This window comes from Oratosquilla oratoria, chromosome 42, assembly GCF_046742065.1.
Source record: "Oratosquilla oratoria isolate Oo_2021 chromosome 42, ASM4674206v1, whole genome shotgun sequence".
Classification (NCBI taxonomy): domain Eukaryota; kingdom Metazoa; phylum Arthropoda; class Malacostraca; order Stomatopoda; family Squillidae; genus Oratosquilla; species Oratosquilla oratoria.
The window spans coordinates 29,592,945-29,618,263 of NC_134818.1; the positions used below are offsets into that span (position 1 = coordinate 29,592,945).

At 38.8% G+C, this 25,319-nt stretch overlaps 2 protein-coding genes across 2 annotated transcripts; both read left to right on the forward strand.

Annotated features, from left to right (window-relative positions):
- Positions 1 to 8,150: 8,150 nt before the first annotated feature.
- On the forward strand, positions 8,151 to 10,440 carry LOC143021694 (ferritin-like). The gene is made up of 4 exons (XM_076179324.1): positions 8,151 to 8,366; positions 9,502 to 9,603; positions 9,786 to 9,908; positions 10,094 to 10,440. The coding sequence occupies exons 1-4, from the start codon at positions 8,265 to 8,267 to the stop codon at positions 10,274 to 10,276; spliced, it is 510 nt and encodes a 169-aa protein (XP_076035439.1). The 5' UTR covers positions 8,151 to 8,264; the 3' UTR covers positions 10,277 to 10,440.
- A 6,751-nt stretch (positions 10,441 to 17,191) lies between these two features.
- Positions 17,192 to 18,867, forward strand: LOC143021412 (ferritin-like). Its single transcript, XM_076178859.1, has 4 exons — positions 17,192 to 17,402; positions 17,984 to 18,085; positions 18,270 to 18,392; positions 18,544 to 18,867. Exons 1-4 carry the CDS (start codon positions 17,301 to 17,303, stop codon positions 18,724 to 18,726), a joined length of 510 nt encoding a protein of 169 aa, XP_076034974.1. The 5' UTR covers positions 17,192 to 17,300; the 3' UTR covers positions 18,727 to 18,867.
- Positions 18,868 to 25,319: the final 6,452 nt, after the last annotated feature.

Genomic DNA, 25,319 nt, shown 5'->3' on the forward strand with positions numbered 1-25,319 from the left:
ATAAGTGTGAAGTTCACAATCTTGATTATTGCATGCGTGCAGGTGAACGACACTGTCTCCTTCCAGGGGCGTCTTGGTCATATAGGTCAAACGTTGAAGTGTCCTTTACGATAGTGATGCGCTGTCATTAACCTGTCAACCGTGTTCTTGATCATCTTTTCTCTACAATCATGTAGATCCACCTTTATCGGAAACTACATCAAGCCGACGAAACCTGACGAAAACCGACCGAGTTTAATCATCGGATATCCTCAGGGTACCCGTGACCATCCGGCAGTACCATCGAGCCATCCACTTCTTCACTACTGATGATCTTGCGTTATCATAATTGATTCGAGTTATGTTTGGCACGTTGGACTCTACGCATACTCGTGCCGCTTGGCCTTCCAGCTCCTCTACAGCTGCTATCAGTTTTATAATGACCTGAAGCTCACGTCTCACCACACGAGCCGCCAAGATAAGGCAATTGTTTGGGTTCTCGTACCCCATTATTCCGAAGGCCGTTATCTTATTGACTCTTGGAGCGCGTTGTTTTGAGGTATAGGCTGTCGCAGTGGAGCTTCAAATTTCAAATGCCAAGAGCGGCATAAACCGAAGACCACGAAAACTTGTATCCGTTTTGGACTGCATGTTAGGAGGGTTAATGGGGCATACCAAAGTCCGATGTACAATAATGTTATATTACATATTTCATAAGTACCATGAGGTTTTGTCGTAGTGGACGCACACGCCTGACTCCCTCTGAAGGGTTTTGATGGTTACATCAAATAGATAACAGTAACTAACTCTAAAGAACTTCGACACTCAGCACTGCATTAGTCCTCTGCTCAGTAAAGCACCTGATCAGTTGATGTTTAGGTAGTGAGGGTCTTCCGACATTGGAATCTCCTGTCGAGTGTTAGGATGTAGTCATGGGTTTCATGGCGTCAAGCATACAGGCCCACAATTTGTGAAAATTGCCTGAAAGTAAACTTGTCTGTTAATTTTCATCTTGTACATATCTGACTGGAACCAACATAAAGAAAGATTATAGTATTCATAGGCACAGCATTTTTGATAACATGCATACATAAGGTGGTTGAGTGGGAATCGCTAATAAAATGACAGTGATGAAAGTAGGTGAGCCACCTGGGTTAGATGGGTGTCATATGGAGTGTCGTTGTTTAATGTTTGTCTAAAAGAGGGTAGAGTGCTGGAATAGTGCCTATATAGTTCCGCTTTACAAGCGGAAAAGGGACAAGTGTGAAGTTTGTGTTTGTGTTGGTTGAGTGGACGGATGTTGGAAACTCGGTGTTGGGACTCGAACCCGTGATGAACTTGACAACGGCATTCTGAACCTTCTGATGGTCGTAGTTGGTAGTGGGACATGTCAGCTGGCTTAGTCCCGGGGATGTGACGCTTGCGGGCTAGCTCGGGCTATATAAGGAGTAAAATGTTTCTCAAATGTGTTATTTCTGAAGAAGCCCTGCTGGGCGAAACGTCAAATATATTGGATCCCATACTCTGCGTTTGGCCTCTCTCCTACAGTGCTGTTGCAGTCGTTGCTGCTTTTACTCAGGAAGAAATTCGCCGCGTTACAAACACCTTCAAATCACTGGGCTATCCAGAGGGCTTACTATCCACTTCCTTAAGTAAAGCTCAAAACATCAGGCAACGGAGAGAACCAGTAAACAGGCAGGACAAACAATACATAGTCGTACCAGACTCGGAATTTTCACTGGGGAAAGCTGTGCGCCCACTAGGACTAGAAATAGTGAATGATACGGGAAGGTGAATCAAACAACTAGTAACACCAACGTCAAAAATGACAAACGACCTCAGCGTCATATACAGGATCCCATGTGGCAACTGTGATAAGTCATATTATGGTGAGAGTCACAGGGGTCTACAAGCCAGAATAAGAGAGCACAAGACGTACCTAAGTTACCACCGCCTCTCAAACGCGATGGTGGGCCACGTGGAACAGGAAGGACATCTTCCCGACTAGCGGCAGAGGTAATAAAGAAAGGATTATCAAAAAGACAAAGGAAGGTGATTGAAGCCCTATATATAACAACCAATGCCAACATTAATAAAAAAGTAGGGGATATAAAATGGGAAAGATTTACAGCTAAATACGCAGCCATAAGAACCTGCCCCAGAACAGCGCCCACATAGTACGACGAACTCCATCCGGTATCCAAACGTCCACACTTCCTGGGTTGAGGGCTTGAGGCCGGTCAGTTCATAAATATACACATTTTTATCTATTCATTTGTATCTATTTATTTATCTATTTTTTATTTATTTATTGTATGTTTCATATTATTATCTATATTACATTATTTTAGGTAAAAATTGTATCACTATTCATTAAATTATATCTTATGTCATACAACAAATACGATGAGATTTATTCATCTATTTGTTTATTTATTTATTATTTTTCATTGTTTTATATGTTTTGTTCATATTGCATTATCTTATGTATAAAGTATACTATCTAATTAAATTATATCTTTTGTCATACAACAAATACGATGAGGTGTCATAAAGAACGTTACCCACTTCAAACTATCAAATTATTATTATTATTTTCATTCTGTCTGAATATGTTATTTATACTATTATTCATTTATTATTTGCAATACATACCGTATGTAAAATTATACCATATATTTTTTGATAACATTATGTCATACAACAATATGCGATGTGATGTCACGTCACTTCAAATTATCACATTGTTTTCATTTTATTTTATTCTATTTCATTTTGTCTGGATATGTTATCTTTATATTATTTTATATTATAAGTTATCTTATGACACTTTTCGGGATTTCCACATCTTTTACACCACTCACTTCACTTACACTGTCGGTCAACATTCCACACACACCGGAGCTGTATCTAACATCCATTTTTAATAGCTACATCACAAAAATTGTGAAGTATTGTTCACTGTATTGAAAATTGTAAATCATTGTACACTGTATTAAAAATTGTAAATTATTATACAACAAAACGGAGCCCACCTCCAAGGAGGGAACGCGGTCTTATGCATACTATGTATACCGCCAGCTTCACCACAGAGTCACACTCCTCTGAAGAAGCATAGAGGGAAACCGGTCTAGAATAAACTCAGAAACTCGGAACTAGACCCGTGACTTCTTTTTCCACCTTCATCATATATATATATATATATATTCTCTATTAAAAATCACTGCATACTCTGCGTTGGTGATATTCCTTTTAAGACTTTCTATTCTCCTGAGTATTTTCTTCTCTGAAGCAAGGAGAGAAAATATAACATTTCCGAACGAGTCCATGTTTGGAAAAAAACAAAACATTTAACAACGTTTCACCAACACATTAGGCATCTTCTGGTAATTTCATTGAAGACATTTCTTACAAGAATATAAATACAGAAAAAAGACATAAAGGAGAGGTCAATGGTTACACGAGTCATGTTCTATTGGTGACGCGGGATGCTCCGAAGAGTTCTAAAGTACCACACATATTTTGTTGAATATTGATTAATGGCATATGGTCTCTAATAAAAACAGCCTCTAAACATTTCAGTTTCTTTCTGTTATTATTCTTAACCAAAATTGAGGTGCTTTTATTTAGCTGGCCCCGTGAAATGCTGGTATTGTGGGATTTTGTTACGTGGGTTTTTATCGCGCCATATTGCATATGTTGTGTGAGCCTCTGAGTTAAAGTTTGTGTGGTATGGCCTATATACTCTTCTTGGCAAAGCACACCGTCTTTGTATAAATCACATGAGTATTTATATACCACATTATTTTTCTTAAGTTTATCCGTGGTAGCTGTCATATTGTTTTTCATCACCAGCGATGATGTTCTAGGGTTACGGTAATAAATTAAGAAGTTTATTTTGTCCTCTTCGTTTTTAGGCTTACAATCTTTATGGATAATATCTTTTAAAACTTTTTCATCTTTTTTATACGCTGATGACATTGCATTCTGATAATAAATTTTATATTATTTTTCTTACTCTCTAATTCTTTATTCTTAGTGTTGGCTTTCTCCATATTATTTTTAATTTCTTTATCGATGTCCCTCATTGCAAAGCCATTATTAGTTAAAATTTGCTTGACTCTAACAAGTTCTTGGTGTAGTAGTTGCCAACTAGAACATATTTTAAAAGCTCTTGTGACATAGGCACGTATTACGCTCATCTTATATTTGGAGGGGCATTCACTAGAACCGTTTAGACACCTTCCAGAGTTAATGGGTTTTCTATAGACAGTTGTGGTGAAAACGCCTTTTGATCCATCTACCCAAACATCTAAAAAGGTTCTCGATATGGCACATATATGTAGAATTTATCGCCAGTTAGATGGTGTTAGTATGGAAAGTCCTCTAGGAGTTTTATTTGCACAGGCATATATGTGACAGATCGGGATCCACGTCCTCGATACTCTAAACGTTAAACCTAAATTGTATCTTAGATATATAGATGACATTTTTGTAGATGTAGGGAAAAACACCTTGATGACAAAAAACAAAATGGAAGAACATTCTTGTCTACGCTTTACGGTGGAAAGGAGCGTCAATAATAATATTCCCTTATATATATATATATATATATATATATATATATATATATATATATATATATATATATACACACACATATATATATAGATACATATATATACACACACACATATATATATATATTATATATAATATATATACTGTATATACATATGTATATGTATACACATATATATATACATATATATACATTATATATATATATATATATATGTATATGTATACACATATATATACATATATATACATTATGTATAATATATATATATATCTGTATACATATATATCTGTATGCATATATATATATATATATACATTATATATATATATATATATGTGTGTGTGTGTGTGTGTGTGTGTGTATACATATATACATATACATGTATATTCATATTGCATAATATACAATATATATATATATATATATATATATATATATACATAATGTATATTCATATTACATAATATACAATATACAATATATATATATATATATAAATGTATATACATATATATATATATTGTATATATATATATGAATGGTAAGAATGGTAAGAATGGAAAGACACGATTGAAAACAAGAGACTTTATTCCTGACCGGATTCGCCTTTGAGGCTTCTTCAGAAGAAGCCTCAAAGGCGAAACCGGTCAGGAATAAAGTCTCTTATTCTCAATCGTATCTTTCCAGTTCTTTCCATTCATAACCCTGTCATGTCACAATGTATATATATATATATATATATATTATATATATATATATATATATAATATATATATATATATATATATAATGTACATATGTCTGTGTATGACAAGAGTACATCATTCAGTGATTAGTCATTTTCTGGGGAACATGGAATGTTGTCATCGGTAACGCTGGACTGCTCTAATGAATGAATGTGTATATATAATTTTCCCCCTTAATGCGCACTTGCTTTGTCCGCAGATCTAATGCGCAGCACAGTTCACACCGTTATCGCTTGGTACTCAGCCATTATATCACTGTAAAAACCAGATTTGCTGATAGGTCATAAAGTGTAGGAAATCCCAGGGTGGGATAAACATTGCTGTTCCGTTTCCACCTACTTGCCTGTCACCTGTTCCACTCGCTCCATCAATATTCCACACTTAAAAATCCCAGTAATCAAGATGGCCTATGATTTCTGTCCTCTTCATGTCTCGTTCATCTTATTTACACAACTTGTGAGCCACTTCCTTTCTGCCGTGTATCCAGAATTCGTTACTTTTTCTTCCCGCCACCCGTTTTCGAAAAAAAAATCATATTCCTTTTCTATTTAATTTTCTCCAGAATCCCTTCACATCTTTCTACTTCCTTCTATTTTTTCTCATTCCCTAATTCTTATCACCCTCGTCTTCTTTTACTTATTCCATGTATTTCGATACTTCATCCTTTCACATTTTCACCTGATTAAGGACTAGTCTTTATTCGGTTATGAAGGCGGATTGCTTTTAGCTTTTGATACCTTATTCCCTATGTCAAGATGCTAAGTTGTCAAAATTGGCAATTGATGAGATAGGTCACTAGTTCTGGGTTGTGTATGTCTGTTAATGGACAGAGAGGTCTTGCCACTTCATACTCATTCAGGATGTGTTCATGGATCTATATTTGACTGCATGGACATAGGTCTGAGTCAGGGATTTCCTATTTTTTTACATGCTTACTCCAAAACAGTCAGTACCTGTGGGTAGATGAGTAAAAGCAGCAATGACTGCAACAGCTCTGTAGGGAAGAGGCCAAACGCAGAGTATGGGAGTCCAATATATTTGACCTTTCGCCCAGCAGGGCTTCTTCAGAAGAAGCCCTGCTGGGCGAAACGTCAAATATATTGGACTTCCATACTCTGCGTTTGGCCTCTTCCCTACAGACCTGTGGGTAGGTTGCTGCCTGTAGGATTAGGTGAAGAAGCGTCTATATACGACTTTAGCTTCTCAGGTGTCAACGGATCTAAAGAGTCTTCTGCTACCAGGTTCTCCATAGCGCAGAGGATTCTCTCATTTACTATCTCTATGAATCCACCTCTTCGGTGCGATATTGTCACCAAGGATAGAAGCACTGGTTACCAACAAAATACTCAAATGTATTCATTTCTACTTCGTCTCTTGACTGAATACAAACTCTATCATAATTTCTTCTCTTCCCATTGTCATTTTCCTACCATTTGTCCACATGCCTACGAAAATATATCTTGTCCTAATTTCTCTGGGAATATAAAGGCATACATAGCCTTTTTTTCATTTCCTTTTACTCCGATGACACACTTTACAAATTTTGTTCTAGCCTACTGCAAACGCTTATATTCAGTTCAGGGTTGGGTCACGTGGTGATCAACTTTAGGCAATCTCAATGAGGAGACCTCATATCAGAACGGTCGAGCAGATGGCGCTCAAAGCACAGCCAGAAAGAACATCACTGTTTAATTCTTTTTTCGTGGTTTGCGGGCCTGGTGCCTTCTTGGACCTTAACCTTGCAAGTGGGTCGAAACAGTTTATACACGGGAGAGACGATGTCCACGGTATGAGGCCACTCTTGCAGTGACGATACCTAGAAGCAGCTGGGGTCAGCTCAGGCCGTGTATCCGTGCCGGTGGCTCATGTGGATAAATACTACAGGTTGTTTAACGCGGGACAATCAATTGTAAAGTCAAAAACATACTTCACTTAACCTCCAGCAAGAAGCCTAACTCACTGGTAAACCTTAAATATTCCAATTAAATCACCTCGTATGGTGTAACGACTACAAAGATTTTATGAAGTCAATATTTTAGGGAATTCAGTGATGTCTATGTTATCCTTCTCACAATTTGCGACACTGTCTTCTAAAAGTGAGCACTTAATTATCGCCTACAAAATATTAATACTTCAAACGAATTTACATAATTTCTTCAATCTAACAAAATGAGAGTTAATTGCACACCTCTAGGGGAGTTGAGTTCCACAGAAGACAATTCTAATGTTTAATGTTCAATGACTTGCCATGTTATGGTAAGCATATATTGGTGCATACATTGTCTCCCTGTTGTTTCTGTGATGATAAGCCTAGACATGGGGAAAAGCTTGGAGTGTATACATGGAGGAGTATTCAACATTCTTGCACTTGAACTCCTCGACTTTGCTCTGCCGCATTCACACTGCGCCTCCTGAACTAAAGGACGCAATAACTATCAATAATGAAGTCGAGAACGTAAAGCATTGCATTTTTTGTATAGGGCAAAACACATCCAGTAAAATTAAATAGATAAATAAATTAACAAAAATAGAAAAAATATAGATAAGTAAAATAGAAATAAAGGTAAAAACTTTGTTGTTTTGCTGCTCTTATATATCTAATAAACCTAGAATTAAGTGTGTGTGTGTGTGAAGACCATGATTCTAGAACAACAGTAACTGATAGACAACTGTGATAGTTTTCTTTTGTCTTTTTCTCTGTGCGTCATTTTGTTATCACTATTTACCTACTTTGTCACGATGAGTCCTGGCATTTGCTCCCTGGCGATAAGATAAAGGAAGGATGGGCGTTGGAGGTCAGGTAGGGAAGACAGCCGAGGCGTACAGTATATAAAACCTCGGCCCGACTTGGTCACCAACACAATTCGCTCCGGGTCACCAGTGCGTGGACGAGCAATCCAACTTCATTTTCAACTTCACCTTCTCGTTGTTGCACCCCTTCTTCCCACCTCACCATGGCCACCCAGGTGCGCATGAACTACCACGAGGGCTGCGAGGCCTCCATCAACAAGCAGATCAACATGGAGCTCCACGCCAGCTACGTCTACTTGTCCATGGTGAGGAAGGAAACAGACCTTTGTTCGTCATCTTCCAGTAGCAAGAGTCCTGGAAGGGTCTCTTGCCATCCAAGAACTCCTTTCGTGTCCTGTCATCTGTCTCCCCATGACCGATCGTAGAAAGCCTGAATTCTCTGAGAACGGAATAGACGAGGTCTCTTTGTCCGTGGTTCACATTGAGGGTATTTCTAAAACCAAAGGATTCGTAAAGATAGCTTGTCGCTCGTCCCGTTGCCCGCTTGTCAACCAATGTTATAATTCGACTTCTATTTATCGAATTCTCCCTATCAGGAGGCTAGGACAATGCACATTTCATTGGACTTTGAAGCGTGGAACTTAATGAACCATGTCCTTGGTCCAACTCGCTGGCGACAGAGTTCGAACCTCCGTCACCTCGACCTCCGTCGCAAGTAGCGACGCTCTATCCCGCTCGACCAGCGAGCATAATGCCGAAAAAGGCCACCCTCTCTTCTCATTTGTTAATAGGGAGATGTAAAACTTTATTGCTTTTATTTTTCAACGCGTTACTGAAAAGGGAATTGCAAAACACCTCGTGAGGAATTCCAATAACTTATACTTCCTTTTCCTAATATTCCCTCATAACGATCTCGCAGAACTACGGAATCATTCTTCGAATGATTTTCAAAGATATTGTGATACGCTTTGCAACCTCCATCTGTTATGGAAAACACCCATTCACTGGATTTTGTGATATATAAATATATATACATATATATATATATATATATATATATATATATATATATATATAAATATAGGTATATCATTACCCTTTCACTTATATATATATATATATATATATATATATATATATATATATATATATATATATATATGTACTGTATATATAGATAGATCAGATATAAATATAGGTATATCACAAACTTTTCATCACTCCTTCACTATATACATATATATATATATATATATATATATATATATATATATATATATATATATATTGTAATAACGGCGTCGATGTTTCTCCTTACATAATAGCTTGATGTCTCGACCAAATGCTTCGGCTTTCCGTCAAACACCATCCCTCTCCAACTCTCCCTACTTTACTTATGTCTCCCTATGTACTTACACTGAGGTCGCCCTTGTGCTGCAGGGTTACTTCTTCGACCGCGACGACGTGGCTCTTCCCGGCCTGGCCTCCCTCTGCAAGGAGATGTCCAAGGAGGAACGCGACCACGCCGAGAAGTTGATGGAGGTGGGTGGGTCCTCATGCTGTTCAAGAGAATCATAGAAAGATATCAGTAAAATCTTGTTGTTAGACTGCAACATCATCAGGTCATCGGTGTCTGCTTCAGTGTTGTGCCGTAGTAGAACATGTTTGCAGTCTTGTGCTTTCATCTCATGTAGGAACTGTATTGTATGACTGTCTTGTTCCAGTACCAGAACAAGCGTGGAGGAAGGATTGTCCTCAAGTCTGTGGAGGCTCCCAGTCACCAGGAGTGGGGAAACGCCGTCGATGCTCTGCAGGCTGCGCTTGACCTGGAGAAACAAGTCAACCAGGTGAGTTTGGTTGAAAGAAATTGGAGTCCCAGTTATGAAGCACCCTTTTATACCGGTCAAAATATCTTTTATTTTCATCAGTCATTACATTTTCAAGTAAATAATACAGGCACTGTTGGTCTTGTTTCTTTGTTTGTTCTTTTTCGTGATCTTTCTAATACAATTACGTCCACGCGACCTTGCAGGCCCTCTTGAATATACACCAGGAGGCTGATGGCAAGAACGACTCTCACCTGTGCAAGTTCCTGGAGGACAACTACCTCGAGGAGCAGGTCGACTCCATCAAGAAGTTCGCAGACATGATCACCCGTCTCAAGCGGGCTGGACCCACCGGTCTGGGAGAGTACATCTTCGACAAGAACCTCTAGAAGGTCTTCAGGAGAGCCAAGAGACCTCCGCCCACCCACGGGGGCCTGGTGTGTCAACATCAGGTGGCACTCCATCTCTCATTTCTCTTCACATACCTCTTTGCTGCCTTAACCTATGAAACTGCTTCTTTCCAAAATATTCTTCAATAAAACTTCCCACAATCCTTATTCCATCATTTTCCCGATACTGAGGTTTTTCGAATTTTGCCAAGGCCATGGGGAATACACTGGCTCGCCAATGGATCTATAAATAGAAAATGAACTCTACTCTTACGTGAATTTGAAAATGTGCCAAGGGCTATACCAGTTACCCTGCATTAAAGTAATTAATGCAAATGACTTCCAATTTTCTTTCATACCTCACCAACAGGTCATATCATCATGCTATTGAATACTCATGATAATACGAATGATATAGCGGACATGACTATGAAAGGCAAAATGTTTTAGCGTGGAAATATAATCGTGCAAAAGAATTCCTGTCAAGTGAGTTTGGTGACAATATCTTGGGAAATACCACCCTGGACAAATAATTACATTTATAGTTTTGCCAGGAGATAGTCTTGATTCAGACCACAGATTACTAGTAGCAGACTTGCAAAGACAAAATTGAAAAGTAATAGAAAATTAGAATGGAAAGTCATTAAAACATCAAATCTTAAATATCCGAAATTGAATCAAGAATACCAAGAGAAAATAAGAGGAAAAATAGAAGAAAATAACGAGGAAAGTAACAAATAGGAGACCAGGTTACAGACATACGGAACAACATAAAAGAAATAGCAGAAAGCAGCTCAGGAACAAGATGAATGGGTGCATCTGGAAAGAAAAGATCGCCATGGTATACAAAAGAATGGAAAAAATATTGAAGGATAAGACTAGAAAAAACTAAGGAAGTGGCTGAAGAGGAAAACACCAAAATCGCGAATGGAATACGTAGAAGTAAGAAGAACAGTAGACAGAGAGAATGTTAACTCTAAGAAGAGACAGTTGCAATAGAGAGGAGAGGTTTTGGAAGACGTCCTTCGGCAAGATAAAAAGAAAAAATATATAAATTGGCAAAAACATACAAAAAACTAAAACATGAACCCACAATATAAGGGATAGTGAGGGAGAAACTCTAACAAAATTGGAACATATTTATATATTGGAAATTGTTATGTTATAACACTTTTGTAGATGTTCACTATAAACCCACTATCCCTGTACTACCGTTATTATTTCTCCGATAGTGTGTTTATAGTGAACATATATATTTATCTATGTATATATATATATATATATATATATATATATATATATATATATATATATATATATATATATATCAAGCAAGATGGACAGAATTCTTCAAATGTTTTTCAAACATGAAACAAGAAGAGCAGGAAGAAAATAACGAGAATGATGATATTGAGAACCATGGAAATGATGAAACTTCAGAAGCAGAACTAGAAGAAGCATCAAGGAAAATGAGAAACGGGAACTCACCAGGCACGGACGGTATACCGACGGAGTTGATAAAGGAAGGAGGATCAGATTTAAAACGAGAACTCCTGTTAACTCTTGACAATATAAGGAATAAAGAAAAGGTACCAGAGTAATGGGGCAAGACCACAGTTGTTCCATTATACAAAGAAAAGGAGAAAGTAGGGAATACCAAAATTGCAGAGGAATTTCACTGATAAACCGTGCTACAAAAATATATGAAAGAATTTAGGATAAAGAGGTTGAGAGGTATCATTAAACCTCAGTTGGGCGAAGAACAACATGGTTATTGAAAAGACAGAAGTGCAATAGACTAAATCTTTGCACTGATAATGGTCATAAAAAATCCTGGGAATTTAATAAATCGATATACACAACATTCATTGACCTGATAAAGGCATTTGACTTGGCTCCAAGGATAAGCATACATATACCATACATATACCAAAGGCTTTTTCCCCCTACACGGGGGGTAGCCAAAAAGAAAAAAGCATAGAAAGCACTCCCACCCATTCCATTTTCTATATATTCCACTCCCCTCCACCCTCCTCCCTCCCTCCTATCTTGGCACCTCCTGGATGACGGGTCATCCCTGCATCCTGTCCACTGCCCTGGGTCAGAAGCAGTGTCGCAATACACAGCACATCCACAGCAAGGCCGCTTCATAAATTCGGCGACCCCTCCTCTCCGTCCCCCCATGCAGAAAAGGAGACGACGGGGAGAAATCCCTTCGGGTGCGTCAATTTTTGTCCTCATACATACTTCCTCACCCCCCATCCCCCACCCACTCCCCCTCATGCATCACAGCATCATCTATATACAACCCCTCTCCATTCACCCCTATCTTCTGTCCTCTCCCGTCCTTCCTCAACAGACATTCCTCTCTTTTGTAATGCCCCTTTCACCCCATCCATCCATCTCATCCTAGGACGTCCCCTCATTTTCACTCCTTCCACCTCTGCCTCCCACACTTATTTTACTAATCTTTCTTCACTTATTCTTTACATGTGCCCAAACCATCCTAATACTCTTTCATCAACCATATCTCCCAAGGATAAGACTTTGGAAATATTTGGAGGAGGAATGTGGTATACAAAAGAAATTGATGAAAGATATGAAGAGCCTATATGAACCCTGTAAATGCAGCATACATGTATGTGTGGTCGTGAATGTGACCTGTGAGCGATGTGTGTTGAATGACATATGTGACACAGATTAACACTTCGTATATCCGCTTCTGCAGAGTGTGGTTGCATAGCGCTGTGCAACATTTAAGAAGTGATAATAATAACAAACACTAATAACAAACAATAATGACTGAATAATAATAATAATAGTAATTAAACAAAAATTGTAATTAAACAAGAATACTAATAAAGCAATAGCAATAACAGTAATAAAAATACAATATCAAAATCATATGTAATGACCTAACGACAGTGATAAAATGAGAAAAAATAAAACAATAACATTAATAAAACAAGAACAAATAGTAACAATATAACAGCAATCATAAAACAACGATAACAAAAAAGCAACGCGGGTAAGATAATACTGATAGCTAAAGAACACCAATACTGAAACATGATAATAAAGTACTACGTAAAGCAAAAACAACCAAAAAACAAGAATATCAAAACGACAACAAAACAAAACAACTAAATTATAACAACAAAACGATAACAACAAAACAATAGCAAAAAATATATAAAAAACAGAGCAATAACAAAAACAAAAAATAACAAAAATAATAACAAAAAACAATACCAATGATAAAGTATGATAATAAAGTACTAACTTCGTAAAATAAAAACAACTAAAAAACAAGAATATCAAAACGACAACAAAATAATACAAAAAATCAACAACTAAATCATAACAAAACGGTAACAAAACAATAGCAAAAAATATATAAAAACAAAGCAATAACAAAAACCAAAACAATAAAAAAAATAATAACAAAAACAAGACAATAAAAATAATAACAAAAACAAAACAATAACAATGATAAAACTATAAAAAAAAAATCAAAAATCACATTCTCGAAAAAAAAAAATCAAAACGAATTAATCTGAGTCATGCTCAAACTCGACAACCACGAAGGTCCTTCAATTGCAGCGACTCGAGGTCGGAGAGTTGTCAAGAACCATCGAGGAAGAATAAAAGAATAAAAAAAAAAAGGTATCATCGGAAAAAAAAATGAACAAAAATGTATTTCCTGCAAAGTCCAAGACTAGAAACTACTGAAGAACAGCTTCCAGGTGTGAAGGACTAGGAGCCACTCGCGAACTTGTAAGTCCGCGCGTGATATCGAGGTTAGCTCTAAGTCTCTGGAGAGGGCCCAGAGGCTTCCAGGATCGAAGCCCAGGCACCATCTAGCCAAAAGATTCATCCTGGATTTGACGCCCACCCACACTGTCTCTCAAGAAAGAAAGAGAGAGAGAGAGAGAGAGAGAGAGAGAGAGAGAGAGAGAGAGAGAGAGAGAGAGAGAGAGAGAGAGAGAGAGAGAGAGAGAGAGAGAGAGAGAGAGAGCAGAAAACACAAGAGAGAGAATATCAAGAAGAAAACACAAGAGAGAGAATATCAAGAAGAAAATAAAAACATAGAGGAGCCTCCCGCGAGTTCGGTAGTGTCCGAAGAGGATCCAGAGGCTCCAAGGACCGCTGCCTCCAATACCAAAGATTGGCGAGCCTCAGAGTCCACATTCCACCGTTCAATTAAACAGAAAAGGAATCAGAAAATTACGAAAAAAAAATCACAAATCACAAAGGAAATAATGTAAAGAATATAATGGACGGAAGAGCTACCTAGTGCTCCACTCAAGAAGGAAAATACATTTTGACTGATCAAAACAGATCCAGGGACCGCTGGAAAACATACGAGGAACAGAAAAAAGTAAACAAACTGATACAGAAAACAAAATAAACCATATGAGTAAAGATAAAAAAAAAAAGATTAGAAAAGAACAACGAGGGATCAAAGAAGCAAAGAATGATCCAAATACGAAGAACAAAAATACCCAAACCATCAGCACAGAAACGTCCTTCCTGACAACCTTCACTGAGACACAAGATAGAACCAGTACCTTCAGAGGCCTTATGAGCAACTACAACGAGAAGGAAAATTAAGGTCCTTACTCGTCACTAGACAGGCCAGCTGAATCACCAACTACCACACGACCTGTACACAATGAGAGAAGTAGAACTTGGACCTGATAAGTGGCATCGAACTGATCAGAGGTGGAAAAATTCTTTTCAGTGATCTGCACGAAGTACTCCATACTATATAAAACAAAAACTAGCAATCCTATGCCCACGAGGTGGGAAGTGAGAAACCCGTTGTAGGGCAAATCCCTGTCAGTCACAGCAACACACAAAGCACAAAGTGTGTCCCGGGAATCGAACTCACGACCACCTGCTCATGGGTTCGACACGGTATCCGTTGGTCTACTGCGCGGCCCTGCCAATCAAAAATTTTTGCCACAAATAGCAAATTTGGTTTGCTACCCAATTATAAGGTCTCAGCGCCTCAGCGGGAAGTCAGAGAAAACGAAGGGATTTATTACAAAATGTAAGACTCTTAGCGATCCCAGTGATAATCGAAATCGGAGAAAAGACCAAAGGAAATTAGGAACGCAGGAAAAGACTCAGAAACAGTAAATCATGACACTCTTCCTTGAAGCATTCTAAAATAATCGAAATATGGAAAAAAGGGAACCATAAATAGAAAGGTGTGGAGCTTACGCCAGGAGGCGCTGAGTTGCATGCGGCCGAATCCGTCACCCTTGCCCTATACGCTTGGACTGTTGGGACAAGGACAGAATGGGAAAGGAATGTGGGAATCGAACCCACAACTAAGCAAATGCGAGACCAGCACGCTCCCGATTACGCCACCAGTGATTGATAAATCTTTCGTCTCTGCCTCAGGGATAGGGCAGCGATCAGCGGATCTCTTCAGGTAAATCTCTCTATTAGGATTCTCTGAAATTGAGGTTTCCAATATTCGTAATAAAGAAATAGAAAGACGAGAAGATTGCGAATACTAAGAGAACTTTCTTGTACTCTGGTGTAACGGCGTTTTTCTCTGAATATACAAAATTTAATCATTTTGAAGCTTCGAGTAAAGCAGAACTATATTTACATTGAGCAGCACCTGTTCACAGGGCTTTCTCATATTGGCAACAGACGATTTTATTCATGTGAAGGACAGACTATAGGGTCTTGGCCGATTCTAAGTTGAACAGGATCGTCTGGAGTCAACAGGCTGAAGTTCTAAGAAGCTTTCTATGCTAGAGTGCTGAAATATAACTTGATGGGAATGCTGGAAACAGGTTCCTGATATGTACAGTATCATACTTCAGGTCCTATGCAGCGTCAGGGAAGTAATATACTTAAATGAAATGTGTGTGTGATACCATATGACCAAAATAATTGACGACTATTTTGGATGGTTCGAAGATGATCCTCAAATGTGTCTTGCCTAATAATTGGAATTCATGTAACTCCGTCCCTTTTGGTCATTCTATATATCTGAAGGACAAACGAGGAAAAAAAAGCTTTTCACTTACTTCAGTGTGCTAACCACATCTGAATCGCCTGTGCATACTCTTACTCCGTTGGTCTTTTAGTGACAAAATGATCAATAACCGCTCTTGAAACGTTCCTCTCCATTCTTCTCTATCCTGTGCCCGTACTTCCAGCCACTTGTCTGAATCTCTTACCCACTCCCGGTTACACTTGTCTATACGGATCATTTGGGTGGCTCTTAAAATAGTCAACCAGAAGGATACATGAAATATTCAGGTATCTTTACCTATTGGACATTAGATCTAAAGAATACGCCGGACTCGGAAGAACTGGCAAGTGAGACTATGTCACTGTCAGAGAAACAAGTATCAGTACGATATATCAACCTCAAGCAGATCCGCAAAAAAACATCTACTCTCCTTTCCTAATGGAATAGTACATTAAAGTTGTGGGCAAAAATGATAATTGTGTTCAACATGTATACACAGCACTTCCTAACTTCAGTTCGAAAAAAATGCAACTTTTCACTACCAGCCAATTCCTTGAGCAAGTCATCTAGATCCAGCAAGCTATTAGTTTCCAAAAAATATATATTTACGCCCTCATTACGTATATTTATCAGTGTGATTATTCATTACATAAGTTCAGCTAATTGTCTTGATGTTTTATCGCACGTGTATTGGGTGTCTGGGATCACTTGTAACGATATCATGTTTTTTCCTATGAGGGCGTGACTTAGACAATCGTTTGGTAATCAGCTCTTATACGACTCACTCTAGATTTATTTCTGCAAATCATGTTATTAGCTAATTAATATTGACATACATTAGTGATAAGATAGCCAAAGAATGGGCGTGGGAGTTATGGGGCTGAGATCAAGGAGTATATATGGACCTTCGTTCGACTTTGGGTGTCACACAATTCGCTCCGGGTCACCAGTGAGTGGACGAGCAGTTTCACAACACCCTCAGCTTCACCTTCTCGTTGTTGCACCCCTTCTTCCCATCTCACCATGGCCACCCAGGTGCGCATGAACTACCACGAGGACTGCGAGGCCTCCATCAACAAGCAGATCAACATGGAGCTATACGCAAGCTATGTCTATATGTCCATGGTAAGGAAAAAGATCAAGTTTTACATTTTCTCTTTCTACTGTGCCAAGCGTTGCCATGTGAAATTCTAATGAGCACAACCTCACTTTGAGATATACCTTCCTTTCTTTCAAAGTCATCTGTTATTTTCCTTCTGCTACAACTCTGGTTTGTTCTGGAACTCAGTTGACTCGGTCGATAACAAATGGAGATCTGGAAACTTCAAATATGACTACATGGAATAGAAGAACATTCTACAATGCTTCCAGTGAATTATGTCTTTCTGTATAAATCAAAGAAATTATTTGTCCCTCCATAAGACTTTCTCTTGCTACTCAAATTATCTGACAATTTTGTTCAGCTGAATGGAACTACCCCAGGAGTGGAAGGATTATACTCATATCCTGTAAATCCCTATTAACACTTTTACTGTGTTCATGACCTGAGAACTTATTGTAGCTGCCGTAAGGCAGTGATATGCAGCTGAGGGAAGTCGTTTACACGGCTAAGGGGACAGAGCTCATTTCTCGTCCAAGTCATTCCGTCTTTATATTCTCCCCATAACTGCACTCGAACCTTTACTGAAGTCGCCCCTGTGTTCCAGGGTTACTACTTCGACCGCGACGACGTGGCTCTTCCCGGTCTGGCCTCCCTCTGCAAGACCATGTCTAAGGAGGAACGCGATCATGCCGAGATGTTCATGGAGGTGGGTCTTATTGACATAGTTCTTCTCTAGAAGAATTAAAAAACGTATGCACGCTTTATTACACTGCAAATTGTCTAATGTGGGGTTAGCATTGAGTCACACGGTACAGTTTCATAAACCCTCAATAAAAAACCGTGTTATCATCTCGAGAAAAAAACTGTAGCGTGTGAACGTCTTATTCCAGTACCAGAACAAGCGAGGAGGCCGGATCGTTCTTCAGCCTGTGGAGGCGCCCAGTCAGCAGGAGTGGGGAAGTGCCCTCGATGCTCTTCAGTCCGCTCTCGAACTGGAGAAACAAGTCAGCAAAGTGAGTTCGGCCGAAGCTTTGGGGTCCGAGTTACGACATTTCTCTTTACAATGATACAAACTCCCAACCTTTGCACTTCACTATCATAATGTCGTCCCTTTCCTTTGGCTTTGAGGTCCTCACTCTAAATATGAATATCGTTTATTTCCAGAGCCTACTGGACATGCACCTCGAGGCTGGAAGTAAGAACGACTCTCATCTGAGCAAGTTCCTGGAGGACAACTACCTCGAGGAGCAGGTCGACTCCATCAAGAAGTTGGCAGACATGATCACGCGTCTCAAGCGGGCTGGACCCACAGATTTGGGAGAGTACATCTTCGACAAGAACCTCTAGAGGGTCTTCAGAAGAACCACAAGACCTCCGCCCACGGGTTCTTGTGTGTCAACAACAGATAGCACTCCATCTCTCATCTCTCTTCTTATACCTTTTTACTGTTTCTTTCCAAAATATTCTTCAATAAAACTTCACTCATTCCTTAGTCCATCATTTTCCCGATATTGTGGTTGTTTGAATTTTGCGAAGACGATGGGGAATGTGCTGGCTCGCCAATGGATCTACAAATAGAGAATGAACTCTACTCTTACTTGAACTTGAAAATGTGCCAGTCACCCTACATTAAAGTAATTAATGCAAATGACTTCCAATTCTCTTTCATACCTCACCAACAGTAAGTTGCAGGTCATATCATTATGCCATTGAATATTTATGATAATACGAGTGATATAGCGGACATGACTATGAAAGCCAAAATGTTCTAGCGTGGAAATATAATCGTGCAAAAGAATTCCTGTCAAACGAGTTTGGTGACAATATCTTGGCAAACACCACCATTGACTAAAAGTACATTCATAGTTGTGCCTGAAGATAGTCTTGGCTCAGACCACAGGTTACTAGTAGCAGACTTGCAAAGACAAAAATTAAAAGTAGTAAAAAGATTAAAATGGTGAGTCATTAAACATCAAATCTTAAAAATCCGAAACTTAATCATGAATACCAAGAGAAAATAAGAGGAAAAATAGAAGAAAACAACGAGGAAAGTGACAAATATGAGACATGGAACGACATTAAAGAAATAGCAGAAAGCAGCTCAGGAACAAGATGAATGGGTGCATCTGGAAAGAAAAGATCGCCATGGTATACAAAAGAATGGAAAAGAAATTGTGAAGGATAAAACCAGGAAACTGAGGAGGAAAACACAAGAATCGCGAATGGAATACGTAGAAGAAGAACAGTATACAGAGAGAAGATATGGTGACAACAGAGAGGACAGGAGTAGGCAAAAGCATACATAAAACCTAAAACATGGAACCACAATACAAGGAACAGTGAAGGAGAAACAAACCCGGAATATATATGCATCATGCAAGATGAACGGAACTCCTCAAAGATTATTCACACATGGAACAAGAAGAGCAGGAATAACCATTATAATCAGAAGAACATAACGAGAATGATCAAATTGAGAACCATGGAAATGACGAAACTTCAGAAGCAGAACTAGAAGGAGCATCGAGAAAAATGAGAAACGGGAACTCACCAGGCACGGACGGTATACCGACGGAATTGATAAAGGGAGGAGGATTAGATTTTAAACGAGAACTCCTGTTAATTCTTAACAATATAAGGAATAAAGGAAATGTACCAAAGTAATGGGACAAGACCACAATTGTTCCAATATACAAAGAAAGGGAGGAAGTGGGGAATACCAAAATCACAGAGGAATTTCACCAATAAGCCATGCCACAAAAATATATGAAAGAATTCTGGAAAAGAGGCTGAGAACTATCACTGAATCTCAGTTGGGGGAAGAACAGCACGGTTATCGGAAAGATAGAAGTACGATAGACTCAAATTTTGCACTGAAAATGATTGTAGAAATATCCTGGGAATCTAATAAACAGGTACAGCCACCATTCATTGACCTGAGAAAGACATTTGACTGTTCCACGGGCAAGGCTTTGGAAATATCTGCAGGAGTAATGTGGTATACAAAATATATATATATATGAAAGCTGTTTGGACCCTTATAAACCCTGTAAATGCAACATACATATATATGTGTGGTCGTGAAGGCGACCTGTGAGCGATATGTGTTGACTGACATATGTGACACAGATCTATAACATTTCTGATGTCCGATTTTTCAGAGTGTGGTTGCATAGCGCCGTGCAACATTTAAGAAGAGATAATGATAAAAAACACTAATGATAACAAACAATAGTGATTGAATAATGATAACAATAATAGTAATTAAACATAGTAATTATACAATAATAATAAAGTAACAAAAATAACAGTAATAAAAACAAAATATTAAAATCACATGTAAAGACCTAATGATAGTGATTCGAGAAAATAACAAAGCAATAACATTAATAAAACAAGAACAAACAGTAACAACAATGTAACAACAATCATAAAACAACGATAAAAAACGCGGGTGAGATAATACTAATAGTTAAAGAATACCAATAATAAAACATGATAATATATTACTAACTGGGTAAAACAAACAACTAAAAAACAAAAACATCAAAGCGACAACAAAACAATACAACAGATCCACAACTAAATCATAACAAGACGATAACAACAAAACAATAGCAAAAAATGATAAAAACAAAACAATAACAAAAGCAATAACAAAAACAAAACAATAACAAAAACAAAAGATAAACAAAATAATAACAAAAATAAAATAACAATAATAAAACTAAAAAAAAACTAAAAACAAAAAATCTCGTTCTCAAAAAAAAAAAAAAAAAAATCGAATTAATCTGCGTCATGCTCAAACTCGACAACCGCGAAGGTCCTTCAATACCTGCGACTCGAAGTCTGAGAGTTGTCAAGAGCCAAAGGAAGGATCCACACGGACGACGTCGCCCCGAAGGCGAATCATCATCCATTGAGGAAGAAGAAAAAGAAAGAAAAAAAAGAGAACTAAAAAAAAAAAAAAAAAACCTGATAAAAAAATCCTGCAAAATGCACTGGAAACGACTGAAGAGCACCTTCTAGGGTGAAGGACTAGGAGCCACTCGCGAACTTGTATGTCCGCGCGTGACCTCGAGGTCAATTGAAAGTCCCTGGAGAGGGTCCAGAGGCTTTCAGGAACCTCCGAGCCAAAGGATTCATCCCGTATTTGACGCCCACCCACAACCTCTCTCAAAAGGGTGTGTGTGACAGAGAGAGAGAGAGAGCAGAAAACACACGTGATAGAATATCAAGAAGAAAATAAAAACATAGAGGAGCCTCCCAGTACTTTCAGAGACCTTACGCACAGCGACATCGAGAAAGAAAATTGAGGTCCTTACTCACTCGTCACTAGACAGACCGGCTGAGTCACCAACTAGCACACGACCTGTACACAGTGCCAGAAATAGAACGTGGACCTGATAAGTGGTCTAGAACCGATCAGAGATGGAAAAGTTATTTTCAATGATCTGCACGAACTACCCCATATTATATCAAACAAAAACTCACCATCCCATGCCCACGAGTGAGGGGTGAGGAACCCGTGGTAGAGCAAAGCATTGTCAGTTACGTCAAGCCACTGAGATTTTTTGGCCGATATTTGGGTCACCTCCCTGCCTGGTCACTGGAATCGAACTTACGGCCACCTGTTCATGAGTTCGGGGCGAAGGACTACGAAACTTTCGCGAACTTGTTTGTCGGCGCGTGACCTCCACGTCAGCTGAAGGTTCCTGGACAGGATCCAGAGGATTTCAGGACCGAATCCCAGGAATCTCCGAGCCAAAGAATTCATCCCGTATTTGACGCCCACCTACACTCTCTAAAGCAGTGGTTCTTAACCTGTGGGGAATTCCCCACTGGTGGGGAATGGCGGAGTTGCCAAGTGGGGAATGACCGGTCGGACAGAAGAACCACTGTCTTTTTTTTTTTTTTTTTTTTAATCGATGTCTTTTTGTTTCTTTTTGTTTGTTTCTGGTGTCTTCTTCTTGTCACATTTCGTGCAAACAAAAATTAAGGGCCGTAAAATGGCACAAAAAAGCAAAGCGTATATTTACGTACTAAACACTGCATGGGTTAAAATCGAATTTGTCAAAGACCGATGCTGTGGTGGGAAATGGAGAGTTGGCTCACTAAAAAGTGGGGAATTGGAGAAAAAAGGTTAAGAACCCCTCCTCTAAAGAGAGAGAGAGCAGAGCACATAAGAGAGAATATCAAGAAGAAAATAAAAACAGAGTAGCCTCCCACGAGTTTGGTCGACATTGTCTGAAAAGGATCCAGAGGCCCCGAGACATTTGGACCTAGTAAGTGGCCTAGAACTGATCAGAGAACGAGTGAGGTTCTGAAAGAAGAAGAAACATTTATTTTCAATGGTCTGCACGAACTACTCCATACTACACAAAACAAAAACTCACCATCCGATACCCACGTGGTGGGAAGTGAGAAACCCGTTGTAGGGCAAAGCCCTGTCAGTTACAGCAACACACGAAGCACAAAGTGTGTCTCGGGAATCGAACTCACGGCCACCTGCTCATGGGTCCGACACGGTATCCGTTGTTCTACTGCGCGGCCCTACCACTCAACAAATTTTGCCACAAATACCAAACTTGGTTTGCTACCCAACTACAAGGTCTCAGCGCCTCAGCGAGAAGTCAAGTCAAAGAAAACGAAGTGATTTATTACAAAATGTAAGACTCTTAGCGGCCCCAGTGGTAATCAAAATAGGAGAAAAGACGAAAGGAGATTTGAAAGAAAAAAAAAAGAAAGAAACCGGTCCCTTTGACTTCAACACAGGAAAAGACTCGGTAACAGTAAATCATGACACTCGTCTGTGTGACTGTCATTGCTGCTTTGGTGTAAAAAATATTGACAAGTTTTATCTTCTTCCTTGAAGCATTCTAAATTATTATCGAAATATACAAAAAAAAAAAAGATGCATTAATAGAAAGGTGATGAGCAGCTTACGCCAGGAGGCGCTGAGTAGCATGCGGCCGAAGCCATCATCTTTGCTTTGGACTGTTGGGGCAGGTAACAACTAGTAAGTGCTGGGAAAGGGAGAGGAGTGTGGGAGTCGAACCCACAACTAAGCAAATGCGAGACCAGCACGCTTACGATTACGCCAGTGGTGATTGACAACTCTTTCTTCTCTACCTCAGGGGTCGGGCAGCGATACGCGGACCTCGTCAAGTAAATCTCTATTGGGAATCTCTGAAATTGAGAAGTCTCCAATATTGGTAACAAAGAATAGAAAAACGAAAAGATTGCGAATACTAAGAGAACTTTCTTGTACTCGGGTGTAATGGCGTTTTCCCTCTGAATATACGAAATTTAATCATTTTAAAGCTTCTCAGTAAAATAGAACTATATTTACATTGAGCAGTGCCTGCTCACAGGGCTTTCTCATTCTGGCGGCAGACGATTTTATTCATATGAAGGACAGACTACAGAGTCTTGGCCGATTCTAAGTTGAATAGGATCAGGCGTCAACAGGCTGAAGATCCAAGAAGCTCACTGGGCTAGAGTGCTGAAATTTAACTCGATGGGAATGCTGGAAACAGGTTCCTGCTATGTACAGTATTATAGTTTAGGTCTTATGCAGCGTCAGGAAAGCACTATACTTAAGAATCTAAAGGGAATTGACAACATCAAAAGTGACAACATCTTCACATTGAATGAGAATCAGACAAGAAACAATGGTCTCAAACTGTCCGGAAATGGATTCAATTTGGAAGTAGGTAGAAACAACTTTGCCAACCGTGTAGTTAATGAATGGAATAAACTTCCTGCACAGGTAGTGCAATGTGCATCTATTTATGTATTTTATTTGTTATTTACATTATTATAGTTTTTGTTTTTTATTTTATTATTATGATTTTTTTCGCATCCGACCTAGATATGGACCAAAAGGTCTCCTGTCGGCATGCTCCGCCTTTGTAATCCTTTGTAAATGAAATGTGTGTGATACCATATGACCAAAATAAATGACGATTGTTTTAGGAGGTTCGAAGATGATCCTCAAATGTGTATTGCCCAATAATGGGAATTCATACAACTCCGTCCCTTTTGGTCATTCTATATATCTGAAGGACAAACGAGGAATAAAATCTCTTCACTCACTTGAATCTGCTAACCACACCTGAATCGCCTGTGCTTATTCCTACTCCGTTGGTCTTTTAGTGACAAAGTGATCAATAACCGCTCTTGAAACGTTTCTCTCCATTCTCCTCTATCCTGTTCCCGTACTTCCAGCTACTTGTCTGAATCTCTTCCCCACTCCCGGTTACACATGTCTATATGGATCATCTGTGTGGATCTTAAAATGGTTAAGCAGAAGGATACACGAAACATTCAGGTACCTTTCCCTATTGGACATTAGATCTAAAGACAAACGTTGGACTCGGAAGAACTGGCAAGTGAGACTGTCTAACTGCCAGAAAAAACAAATATCACTACGATACATCAACCTCAAGCACCTCCGCACAAAATCATCTACCCTTCTTTCCTAATGGAGTAATATGTTAAAGTTGTGGGCAAAAATGATAGTGTTCAACATATATGCGCATATAATGCAAGTTTTCACTCCAAGCCAAATCTTCGCGCAGGTCACCTAGATCAAACAAGCTACCAATTTCCGAAAAAATATATATGTACGACCTCATTCCGTATATCTATCATTGTGATTACTCATTATATAAATTCAGCTAATTGTTTTGATGTTTTATCGCACACGTATTGGGTGTCTGGGATCACTTGTAACGATATCATGTTTATTTCTATGGGGGCGTGACTTAGACAATCGTTTGCTAATCAGCTCTTATACGACTCACCCTGAATTTGTTTCTGCAAATCATGTTATAAGCTAATTAATATTGACATACATTAGTGATAAGATAGCCAAAGAATGGGCGTGGGAGTTATGGGGCTGAGATCAAGGAGTATATATGGACCTTCGTTCGACT

Excerpts from the sequence above, each read along its gene's own strand:
- LOC143021694 (XM_076179324.1), top strand. The coding sequence starts at position 8,265 with ATGGCCACCCAGGTGCGCATGAACTACCACGAGGGCTGCGAGGCCTCC. Across the intron at positions 8,367-9,501 it reads GCTACGTCTACTTGTCCATG|GGTTACTTCTTCGACCGCGA; the intron begins GTGAGGAAGGAA and ends CTTGTGCTGCAG. Across the intron at positions 9,604-9,785 it reads ACGCCGAGAAGTTGATGGAG|TACCAGAACAAGCGTGGAGG; the intron begins GTGGGTGGGTCC and ends GTCTTGTTCCAG.
- LOC143021412 (XM_076178859.1), top strand. The coding sequence starts at position 17,301 with ATGGCCACCCAGGTGCGCATGAACTACCACGAGGACTGCGAGGCCTCC. Across the intron at positions 17,403-17,983 it reads GCTATGTCTATATGTCCATG|GGTTACTACTTCGACCGCGA; the intron begins GTAAGGAAAAAG and ends CCTGTGTTCCAG. Across the intron at positions 18,086-18,269 it reads ATGCCGAGATGTTCATGGAG|TACCAGAACAAGCGAGGAGG; the intron begins GTGGGTCTTATT and ends GTCTTATTCCAG.